We start from the raw sequence: 12,552 nt of genomic DNA on the forward strand, positions 1-12,552 counted from the left end.
GCCTTTGAAACATCTAATCTGAACCGAAGGTTTTCTGACTGATTTTGACAGTACTACTTAGAAGAAACCGTTGCGTTCAACCTGTAAAATTCTGATGTCATATAAATTTAGTATTGGTCTTACACCACAGATGATCAAGGTATTTTAACTATAAGAGTAGAATGATTTGTTGGAGATTTTCCTTTGTTTTGCAGATCAGCAATTTATGTTGAAAAAGTGCCCTGCCCTACTTCAAGAAATGGTTAATGTAATCTGCCAACTAATAATAATGGCTCGGAGCCGTGAAGGTGAGGTAGAAATGTAATTAATTATGTTGTAGTTTTTCTTGCAGGCATATGCAGATTATACTTCATAATTTTTAAGATTTATGAGTACCTACAGTAATTCTGCCTTGTATCTATGTTGAATCAGCTTTCCCACTTTTGTTCATGGTTTTTCTTCTATATTTTCCATTATGTAAAGTCTTTATCACAACTCATGTTTTTGAATTTATTGTTTTATTGTTTGTCATCACTTACTGTTTGTAAAGATTTAAGATACCTTTTCCTTCCTTTGAATATTTTTAGAGTTAGGTTATTCTGTATTTTAACAATGAGTTTGAAATAATTCCTTAAGTGATGTAATAATAATTCATCTGACATGTATTTCACATGAAGGGAAAAAAGAATGAGGAGAAAGAAAAAAAGAATGAGAGAGTTTGTGGTCAATAATGGAAAGGGAGACCCTTAAAGGAGATAATGGTTGTGGTTTTTTGTTACAGCTGATGTCAGTTCTTGGCATGATGTCAGTATGTTATTGATACTGATAAAGTTTTGGGAGATGATGGAAAAATTTTCTGTTAAATCGGTGCTTGTTTGATAATGATGGTTGCATTTGAACATGTTTGTATATTTTTGGTATCTTACAATTTTTTTTTTAATTTAAATTTTATGTCGTTAACATACAATGCAGTACCGGTTTCTGGAGTAGAATTCAGTGATTCGTCATTTACATTTAACACCCAGCAATCAGCATAACAAGTGCTTTCCTCCCATCACCTTTCTAGTCCGTCCTCTACCACATCCTCTCCAATTACCCTCAGTTTGTTCTCTATTGTTAAGAGTCTTTTATGGTTTGCCTCCCTCTCTGTTTTTATTTTATTTTTCCTTCCGTTTCCCTATATTCAGCTGTTTTGTTTCTTAAATTCCACATGTGAGTGAGATCATATGGTATTTGTATTTCTCTGACTTACTTCACTTAGTATAATACATTCTGTCTCTATCCACGTCATTGCAAATGGCAAGAGTTCATTCTTTTTGATGGTTGAGTAATAGTCCATTGTGTATATATGCCACATCTTTCTCCATTCATCAATCAGTGGACATTTGGGCTCTCTCTGTGGTTTGGCTATTGTTGATAATACTGCTATAAACATTGGGGTGCAGATGCCCCTTCAGATCACTACATTTGTATCTTTGGGGTAAATACCTGGTAGTGTGATTGCTGGGTGATAGGGTAGTTCTATTTTTAACTTTTTGAGGTATCTCCATACTGGATCTTACAACTTTTGGAGGAAAATCAGCATTATGATCTTAAAACTTGAGGTCTTAAGGATATTCAATGAATCATGTTTTTGTGATGAAGTGTATAGTCCTGAACATATAAAAAGTCCAGCCTTGTTTTTTCTTTTGCTCCTGTTCTTTCTAAGAAAGGGAGTTTCGTGCTCCAACTTTGGCATCCCTAGAAAACTGCATGAAGCTTTCCCAGATGGCTGTGCAGGGCCTTCAGCAGTTTAAGTCTCCCCTTCTGCAGCTCCCTCACATTGAAGAGGACAATCTTAGGAGGGTTTCTAATCATAAAAAGGTAATTCTTTGCTACTTTAAAATCAGCTTTAAGCAGTTTGTCATGTTACTTAAAGGTAACATGAATAAAAAGGATTCTAAAAGTGTTTACTATGAATTTCTTAGGTTTAGAATGTCTTAAACACTAAAACTATCCCTGAAGTGGTTCAATTAGCATTTTCTTGGTTATGGAGATATTTTATATTTTATCTACTCTAAGTGATTTTACTACTTTGAGGGTCAGTGCATTTTAGCAGTTAGAACTATTCTTTATAGTATGTTACCAAAAATAAATGTACAAAGTAAAAATGCACTGTATGCTTTCCAGTCATTTCAGGCCTGGCTTAAAGGTTGGGCAATGGTGTATTGGTTGAATAGGAACAAAAAAATTAAGCTTTCAGAAAATAGTAGATCAAATACAGATGCTTCTAATTTAGATAATGCAATCGATAGTAAAGATCTGATGATGAATCTTAAGATGTGGCAAAAATGTGTAAATGAAAAAACTGGAGGAAATATAAGAAAAAGCAAATTATAGTTTTTAGATTTTAAACATTACTTTGTATACATTAGACAAAGTGGGCAGAAAATAGACTTTGGATTTGATAATATATTAAGGTAGATGTAAGGTAGTGTGTATTAGAAATTCACATATGAGTTCTCTGTCCTTTCAGGTAATTATATTGCCCTTATAAATTTGTACACATTTTAAATTGAGAACTGTGTAATCAAAAAGTGGGCATTTCACCTGTCTCATGATCTAATCCCTGTCTGTGAAAGTAAAAATTAATAACTAATACCAGATGCCTGGAAATTAACACTCTCCTAAGTATCCTTTTAGGCTAGATGGATATTACTGCAATAACAGACTACTTGCTATATTTAGAAAGTAATAAAAATGAGAATATTGCATCGTTATAAATCTTAAGGATGCAGTTGTACATGGAAATAAATTCCATACTCTTAAGGTTTTTATCATTAAAATTGAAAATATGGATCAGCAAACTGAGCATATCAAAATGACAGTTGTTTTGGTTGGGTCAAGATTCTATGAATATTACTAATTTTTTTTTTCTCCTGACTTTATTTTTTTCTAAATTAAAAAAATTACCCTGTATTAACTTTGTAATTAAAAAAAAATCCTAAATTTGAATTTCTTTGGATAAAAGGCCATGAAATGCTATAAAGTTGTATCTTTTGCTTTGAAATGTGTATGCAGATCTTCCTCAGCTTACAGTGGGGTACATCCTCATAAAGCCATCGATCGTAAGTTGAAAAAATCCTAAGTCAAAAATGTATTTAATACCCCTAGCCTACCAAACGTCATAGCTTAGCCTAGCCTACCTTAAACATGCTCAGAACACTTACATTAACCTACAGTTGGGCAAAGTCATCTAACACAAAGCCTGTTTTATAATAAAATGTTGAATATCTGTCTCATGTAATTTATTGAATACTATACTGAAAGTGAAAAACAGAATGGTTGTATGGGTACAGAATGGTTGTAAGTGTATGGATTGTTTCTCTTGTGATGCATAGCTGACTGGGAGCTATGGTTCTGACCAGCTGCCCAGCATAATGATAGTATTGTATGAAATATCACTAGTTCTGAAAAAGATCAAAGTTCAGAGTATGGTTTCTACTGAAGGTGTTGCTTTTGCAGCATTGTAAAGTTGAAAAATTGTAAGTAGAACCATTGTAAGTTTGGGACCAAGTGTAATCTTAACATTTTTCTAAAAGTTGTTGGATTTTGTTTTAGTGAAACATGGTAGTTTTGTTTTTGTGAAAAATTCTATGACTTTGGGATTTATTTTCTTTCTCTCTCTTTTAAAATTCAGTACAAAATTAAGACTATTCAGGATTTGGTGAGTTTAAAAGAATCAGATCGTCACAGTCTACTGCACTTCCTTGAAGATGAAAAATATGAAGAGGTTATGGCTGTCCTTGGGAGTTTCCCATATGTGACTATGGATATAAAATCACAGGGTAAGTGGGAGATTTCCCTATTGAACATTTTTTCCTTTTGTTTATGTGGCTTAAGGTTCTCGAACATTTAATATCATAATGTATAATTAGACTTTGCAGAACTACAGTTTACCTGTCAGATTGGCTGTGAATGGACTATTATGATGTATGCTTAATAGTTTGGAGAACACTGATAGAGTCCCACAGAATCTTACTTTGATTATCCTCAGAATGGGATTATGCTTGAGAACCCTCTGTTCTGTAGTTCAGATTTTGGGAATATCTTAATTTTTCAAAGAATGAAAGAGATTTTTAGATGTGCTGAAAGATATTGCAATATATACTGGTAGTGTTAAAGAAATAGCTGCTTAGCTCTAAAATTAATTTTTTAAAAACCCAATTTACTTTAAAAAGCCTTGGAAATGACCATGTTCTATGCCAGATTTCATGTGTTTTTCTCAACCTGTCTCTGCTGCGGTGAAAAAATCGATTTTTCTATCTACAGAATTGCCCTGTAAGTGCCCATTTTAATAGCTGTATAATATCTTATAGTGGGGGCAGAATTAGAGATTATCTGCTCCATTTCTTCACTGGAACTTTATTCTCAGTTTTGATATTTAGTAAGTTCCTGTTAGAACATTCTTGTGAGACCAAGAATACAAGGATGCATTAGGAATGGTATCTGTCTATAAAGAGCTTATGGTCTAGTTGAGGAAATAGGATGTAAACATAGGATCAAAAATAAGGGAACAAGGCAGAGGTTAAGAGAATAACACAGACATTGTGCCATTCGTTCATTCAACAGCTATTGAGTGCCACTCAATTTTTTTTAGGAGGGGTGTTGGGGAAGCAGACAAAGCTTCTGCCTTATTGAGTTTGTATTCTAATGGAATTGAAAAGAGAGAAATGGCTCTCAAAGACTAGGGTATTTGGGAAGTAAGGTAAACTGCAACTGGTTTCAGTTTGGCTGGAGTGTAGGATGCATGGAATGAAACCGGGACTGCTTTGGTGGGGAGTTTGGATTTCCTTGTGATCTCTTTGGGAAACTTCATGATGTTTTCATCCCATCGCAGGGTTTTTTTTAAAGATTTTATTTATTTATTTGAGAGAGACAGAGATGGTGAGAGAACATGAGCAGGGAGGAGAGAGAGAAGAAGGATCCCCGCTGAGCAGGGAGCCCTATGTGGGGCTCCATCCTAGGACCCTGGGATCATGACTTGAGCAGGAGGCAGATGCTTAATTGATTGAGCCACCCAGGCACCCCCATTCCATAGCATCTTGTGTAGATAATTTATTGTATTCTCACAGTGCTATCCAAATGTGTAATATGAGTAATACAGTTAATGGAGGGAGAAGAGAAGAATTTGACAAGCAGGAAAGGGACATCTGCATGATCCAGTGCTAGAGATGATGGATCTCTTTCCCATACTGCTTACAGGCTGTATAGAATCTCCTTTAGGCTTTTTCTCCACTTGAAAGCATCACATGACAGATATGGTTATAGCTGTTAATTCACATGCAGTACTCACACACACAAAATTGTGCAGTGTTGATGAATGTGTAGCCCAGATTTAATAGGAAATGATGGACACTTTCAGATTGAAGAAAGGATATTATATCCTTCTTTTATTAATATTATTTTTTTCTTTTTTTAGAGAGCGAGCAGTGGTCTGGGGAGGGGTAGAGAGGCGTGGAGGGGCAAAGGGAGAGGGAGAGAGAATCTTAAGCAGACTCCATGTCCAATGCGATCTTCAGACCTTACTAAGATCATGACTTGAGCTGAGATCAAGAGTCGGATACTTAACTGACTGAGCCACCCAGGCAACCCCAGAATATTGTATCCTTCTCAAGGCCCAGCTGTTGCACCTCACAGCCAGTAAAGGAGGTGAAAGCAGTTCTAGTTTGTTGGAGGCTGTTCTTTTCCATCTGGTGGTGTATTAATGTAGGCCAGAACAGAGTATGCTAATCTAAATCTGTATAAAAGAAACATAACAAACTTAGAACATAAGCAGAAATACACAGTGAAAGAACTCTTAAAGATAAAATTTGTAGGAAAGATATGTTTGATTAGTTACACTAATTTTATTTATTAATTTTAACATGAATGTGTGTGTGTTTTTTTTTAAGTTATTTATTCATGAGAGACAGAGAGGCAGAGATACAGGCAGAGGGAGAAGCAGGCTCCCTGCAGGGACCCCAGTGTGGGACTCCATCCCGGGTCTCCAGGGTCACGTCCTGGGCTGAAGGTGGCGCTAAACCGCTGAGCCGCCTGGGCTGCCCAACATTAATGTTTATTTTAATGATAAGTTTATTAGTTTTTGGCAATATGTGTAGCAAATGTAGTCTTAATTAAACAATTGCAAAAACATTATGAAAACTTGTTAAGGTGATTTTTAATATAAACAAAACTTTGAAGTTCTTGCCTTAAAAAATAAATTTAATATGGCTTGGAAATACTAGTTCTAATTATTTTATTTCTGACAAGCAGGGTGGCATTGATAATTAAGGTAAAATCTTGTGAATACAAGGTTTACACAATTTAATAGAGTGACAGATTTTTATATCACTATGAAAAAAGTTGGGGTACAATAGTCATCATGTTGTACTTTGTTTTAAAAGACCTAAGTTTGAAACTTGGCAGTGCCAGTATAGCCATTATGTGACCTCAGGCATTTTACTTTAGTTTTGAACCTCACTTTCTTCTTTAAAGTGGAAATAATAATGCTTCATAGAGCTATTTTAAAGATGAAATGAGTATGTTATTGAAGGCAGCTAGTGGAGCGTTTTATATAGTCAAGTTTTTTTTTTTATTAAGGTTAGAATATATTTGAAATGGTGAAGTACCGAATTGAATTTTATTTTTTACTGATTTTTTTACTCTTATTTTACAGTATTGGATGATGAAGATAGCAACAACATCACAGTAGGATCCCTAGTTACAGTGTTGGTTAAATTGACAAGGCAAACAATGGCAGTAAGTAATCTCTTTTTATTTTTATGCTTTAAGAGTTATGTGTTAAAAAGAGTTATGTGTTAAGAGATGAAGGGGAAAAGGAGGTGAAGACTTTCAATTATGGAATAAGTCATGAGACTCAAGGTATAGCATAGGGCATATATATTAGAGTAGTGTTAAAAGGTGATAGAGTATAGTTGTCGAATCACTGTGTTGTACACCTAAGACTAACATAATGTGTGTCAACTATACTTCAAGGAGAAAAAGAGAAAAAAGTTATGTGCTGAAGTTCTTATATTTATTTTCTCACTTTAAGTCACATATTCTCTAAGTTAAAACTATTATAGTGGTAAAATCTAATTTTGCAAGTCCTATTAGCTGTTTTGATACTTTAAATTGATTTTTATAATTTCTTACATTAGTTTTTACATACAAAAACCCTTGGAAAATAGATTAATTCTTCATGTGATGATTTGTTAATTCCCTGTAAAACATTATAATAACAAGGTAATGTGAGCATAGTATTTAAACTCCAAAGTGCTATACAAAGATTAATTACTGATTATTTTTGAGAATTTCATTACCTATTTCTTCTTGGTTAATTCTGAATTTATTCTTAATTTTTTAAATTACAGTGAAAATATTTTTTTCTACTTATATGAAAAATTTATACTACCTGGGAAAAAAATTCAGGCAATGCAGAAAACTATAGGAAGAAATTAAAATCACCTAAAGTCCTGCCACTCTGAGATTATTGATTTTGAAGCTCATCACTTTAGCTATCCTAATGGATGAATACCCATGGGGTTAAATGATGTTTTTACTATCATGGATTCCTTCTCTCACTCATCTCCCTCAGGAAACCCCTTGTCTCAGTCCCAGATGACCAGAATTTAGTCTTGTGTGTATCCTTGCATATCTTTCTCCCCATGCTCATATTTACTGTCTGGGCCTTTATAGTGTATGTATATATATATATACACACTGATACTTTTCTCATTCTCTTTCATTAAATTCAGTCACATTGTATATGTTTCCTGTATTTTGTTTTTCTTAGTTTCTATAACATGTGTTACCTCCAAGTCAACTATTACCTCCTAATTTAGAACTATCATTATAACTTGTTTTTAATTGACTGTTCTATTTTTAAGTCCACATATTCAACTAGTGGTAGATTTTAGTCTATTCTACTCTGAGGTCTGTGAACATCTGCAGGAAACATACTCTGCATGTCCATCTCTAAAACTTTTGGTCAGAAAAGCATACTTTGTAGTAGGATATATCAAATCAAAGATTTTGGTTTTATTAGTAGCAAGTGGTAAGAAAGCATTTGTGTCATGGACTCTGGATTCGGAGTGCCCCCCTAGAAGAAGAGGAAACTCAAAGCCAGTGGCTAGGATTGGCTGTAGAATCCAAATTTGTACTACCTACATGTTTTGGAATTCCAGCCTGAAAAAATGAGCAAAAATGGGCTGTTGACACTTACGGGATAATTGGTAGGGGAAAAAAAAGCAAAATTGCCCTGGAGCAAGGGAAAGAATCAAGCATTTATCTTCAAGTTCTTGTATGAACTGAACTTCAGAGTAACTCAGTATTAGAACCCAGCTAATAAATATAAAAATGAAACAAATGGGGCAGCCCTGGTGGCTCAAGAGGTTTAGTGCCACCTTCAGCCCAGGGCGTGATCCTGGAGACCCGGGGTCAAGTCATGTCAGGCTCCCTGCATGGAGCCTGCTTCTCCCTCTGCCTGTGTCTCTTCCTCTTTCTCTCTGTGTCTCTCATGAATAAATAAATAAAATCTTAAAAAAAAAAAAAAAAAAAAAGAAAGAAAGAAACAGATGGTAGAATTAGATTAGGGATTGGCAAACTTCCATGAAGGTCCAGTTAGTAAATGTTTTAGGTTTTATAGGCCACATAGTTTCTGTAACAACTGTTGAATTCACAAATGGGCAATGTTGAGTTCCAGTAAAACTTTATTTAAAAACCAGGCAGTGGGCTATAGTTTGTGGACTCCTGAATTAGGCTAACAGTTTAGAGCCTAAATTATTGTTTTTACTTGTTAACTTTAGTAATTAAATTCCAGGGAGATTATTAAACACAGCCAAACATCGCTTATTATCTTTTAGTATGGATTCTAACTGAAATCTTACTAGAATTTAAATCCTAAATTTATGCTTTCTATACTGATCCTAAGTGAATTATATGATAGACGTATCTTTATTTTTATTTTTTATATCTTTAGATTATATGGATTTTCTTGGTGTTCCACCCATTAGTTATTTTATTTATTTATATATGTAATTAATTTTTAAAAATTAAAAAAAATGTTTTATTAAGTAAATTCTACCCTCAATATGGGGCTTGAAGTCACAGCCCCAAGATCAAGGGTTGCGCACTCTACTGAGCCAGCCATGTGCCCTTCCATAGTTATTTTAAACTAAGAAATATTTTTGACTTTATAATGAGTTTATATAATCTTAAGTCATGACATTTGTAAATTTAAGTAGACTGTACTTTTTAAAATGTATTCAAGACAGATGTGAGATATTTCAGAAGTTATCTTCTAAAGTGTCATAGTAATTGCTAACTTTGCACACATCATTTAGTAATTGCTACAAGTCTCTTGTTCTCCCCCCCCCCCCCCATCAAGTTGTCATCAGTTAAATTTATTGGTCATCTATTTTGAAGATTGCTTTATTTGAAAGATAAATATAGGTTGATAGACTTTATGTTTTTCTTCTCTCTGCCTCTAGGAAGTATTTGAAAAGGAACAGTCAATCTGTGCTGCAGAGGAACAGCCAGCAGAAGATGGGGTAAAACTTGATTTTTCTTACCTATCTTTCCTGGTGAAGGAAATATTTAGTTTTCTGATTCATAGTGTTGTAGGGGAGTAATTCAATTTATGAAAACATTTAGTGTAGCCATTTTCATTTCAAAATTACTCTGACTTCCAAATGAAACTATAGCAATAGTAACTTCAGAGTTCAAAGTAACTTCAAAGTAACTTCAGAGTTTATATGTGTGTTTGTGATTTACAGCAGGGTGATACTAATAAGAACAGAACAAAAGGAGGATGGCAACAGAAGAGCAAAGGACCCAAGAAAACTGCTAAATCAAAAAAAAAGAAGCCTTTAAAAAAAAAACCTACACCTGTGCCCTTACCACAGTCAAAGCAACAGAAACAAAAGCAGGCAAATGGAATTGTTGGGAGTGTAAGTTTATTACTGTTATTATCCTTATTGAGGTATACTTACACTAAAATGTTCAAATCCTATGTGAATGGTTCCTAAAATTTTACATATGTATGCACCCATGATATCCACATTAAGATAGAAAACCTTAGCATCCTAGATAGCTCATTTGTGTCTCTTCTCAGTCAGTGACCCTTCCATCTACCTCCATACTCTACATTTCTGGCTGTTACTACCACAGATTAGTTTTATCTATTCTTAAATTTCACATTAGTAGAAATATGTTTGTCTACTTTCATTTAGCATTATGACTCTGAGATTTATCTGTGTTGTGTGTAGCAGCTGCCCATTCTTTCTGTGTATGTGATACTCCATTTTATGAATAGACTACAATTTAACTGTTCTGTGGTTGGTGGACATTTGGGTTCTTTCTAGTTTTGCCTGTTATTCAATTAAAATGCTGTACTTATTCATATACATGTCGTTTTGTGGACATTCATTTTTCTTGGGTATGAACCTAGCAGTGGAATGTTGGGTCATAAAAGAAGTGTACATTTAACTCCATGAAAGAGCCTGTTTTTCCAAAGTTGTGCTATTCTATGTTTCTACAAGCAAAACATGAGTTCAATTGTTCCACATCCTCACTAATGCTTGGTTTTACCATCTTTTTTATTTTAACCACTGTGGTGGATCTGTAGTGGTATCTCTTCTTGTGTGATTTTTATTTGTATTTACCTGATAACTAATGATATTGAGCATCTTTTCATATATTTACTGGCCATTTGGATATCCTTTTTCTTTGAGTTGTCTTATGGATTTGTAGGATTCCATTATATATTCTGGATAGGAGTCTTTTTTTACTCTCTTACTGGTAGCTTTTGATGGTACTTAATTTTAAGGAAGTCTTTCATCCATTTTATGGTTAGTGCTTTTGTGTCCTGTTGACACTTATGCCTGTCAAAGAACATGGAGATGTTTTTCTGTTTTCTCCTAGAAGCTATTACTATTTTACATGTTATATTTAGCTCTAGATAACATCTTGAATTAATTATTGCAAATAGTGTGAGATAGGGATTTGGACCACCTATTCTAGCACCATTTATTGACAACATCATCGTTTTCTCAGAATTGCAGTAGTGATTTGTTACCAAAAAAAGTGACCATAATTATATATGTGCAGATCGATTTATGGATTTGCTTGTCCATTCTATTGATTATTTGTTTATTCTTGGGTCAAAACACATTGTCTTAATTATCATGAGTTTATATTAAGTCTTGAAATATGTTAGTATAAGTCCTCAAACTCTTATTTTACTTCTTTAAAATTATCTTGCCTATATTAGGTTTTTTGCATTTCCCTCAACTTATTTATTAATTGTGTGTGTGTGTGTGTGTGTGTTTTAATTTTAGTGCATGGGGGAGGGGCAGAGGGAGAGAGAATCCCAAGCTGAGGGTGGAGCCTGACTCAGGGCTTGATCCCATGACCCTGAGATCATTACTGAAGCCGAAATCAAGAGATGGATGCTTAACTAACTGAGCCACCTGGGCACCCCTCCCTTGACATTTTAAAAATAAGGTTGACCGTTTCCACCAAAAACTGCTGGAGGTTAGATGAGGATTGCCTTGATTCTGTGGTCCAGTGTGGGGAGAATTCACATGTTAACAATATTGAGTCTTTTTTTGAAAGTTTTATTTATTTGAGAGAGAGAGAGAGAGAGCACAAGTGGGGGGAGGGGTATGGGAAAGGGAGAAGCAGGTTCCCCATTGAGCAGGGAGCCAGACATAGGGCTCCATCCCAGGACCCTGAGATCATGACCTGAGCCTAAGGCAGACACTTAATAACTGAGCCACCCAGGTGCCCCTCAATATTGAGTATTTTTATTCATAATCATAGTTTATCTTTATTAATTTGTTTTTTTTTTTTTTTTTTTGAAAGGGAGTTTTGGCAATTGAAGTGGCAGTGGCAAAATGCTGTCACTTTCTTTTTTTTTTTAATTTTTTTTTAATCTTTATTAATTTGGATCTTCCTTAATTTTTTCTCAACTGTGTTTTGTAATTTCCCAGTAGCAGAAGTATGGCACCTTTTAGTTAGAAAATACCATTATGTATTTGATACTTTCTAGAGCTGTTGCATGTAACATTAAAAAAAAGACATCCTTCAGTGTTTATTGCTGGTGCATAGACATAAAATTGCCTTCTAAATATTGACCTGGAGTCTTGAATTGACAATATGGGCATACCTTGTTTTATTGTACTTTAGTTTCTTGTGCTTGGCAGATACTGCATTTTTTTTTTTTTTTTTTTACAAATTGAAGGTTCGTGGCAACCCTATGTTGAGCAAATCTATTAGCACCATTTTTCCAGCAGCATTTGCTCAGTTTGTGTTTCTGTCACATTTTAGTAATTCCCTCAATTATTTTAAACTTTGTGTTATTATATTCGTTATGGTGATCTGTGATCAGAGATTACAACTCCCTGAAAGCTCATACAGTCATTAGCATTTTTTAGCAATAAAGTATTTTTTAATTAAGGCATGTACTTTAGACGGAATACTGTTTGCACACTTAACATACTACAGTATAGTGTAAACATAACTTATATGTAATGGGAAACAAAGTCATTT

General features: G+C 34.3%; 1 protein-coding gene across 2 annotated transcripts in view; it reads left to right on the forward strand.

Annotated features, from left to right (window-relative positions):
* Nucleotides 1-12,552, forward strand: part of SEC63 (SEC63 protein translocation regulator) — a 74,085-nt gene that overhangs the window by 38,150 nt on the left and 23,383 nt on the right. For both annotated transcript variants that reach the window (XM_077902870.1, XM_077902871.1), the window contains 6 exons: nt 195-287; nt 1,688-1,842; nt 3,659-3,806; nt 6,677-6,759; nt 9,492-9,551; nt 9,777-9,950. In XM_077902870.1, coding sequence (XP_077758996.1) covers nt 195-287; nt 1,688-1,842; nt 3,659-3,806; nt 6,677-6,759; nt 9,492-9,551; nt 9,777-9,950 — 713 coding nt within the window. The remainder of the gene's footprint in view (nt 1-194; nt 288-1,687; nt 1,843-3,658; nt 3,807-6,676; nt 6,760-9,491; nt 9,552-9,776; nt 9,951-12,552) is intronic.

Source organism: Canis aureus, chromosome 7 (genome assembly GCF_053574225.1).
Source record: "Canis aureus isolate CA01 chromosome 7, VMU_Caureus_v.1.0, whole genome shotgun sequence".
In the NCBI taxonomy this organism is placed as follows: domain Eukaryota; kingdom Metazoa; phylum Chordata; class Mammalia; order Carnivora; family Canidae; genus Canis; species Canis aureus.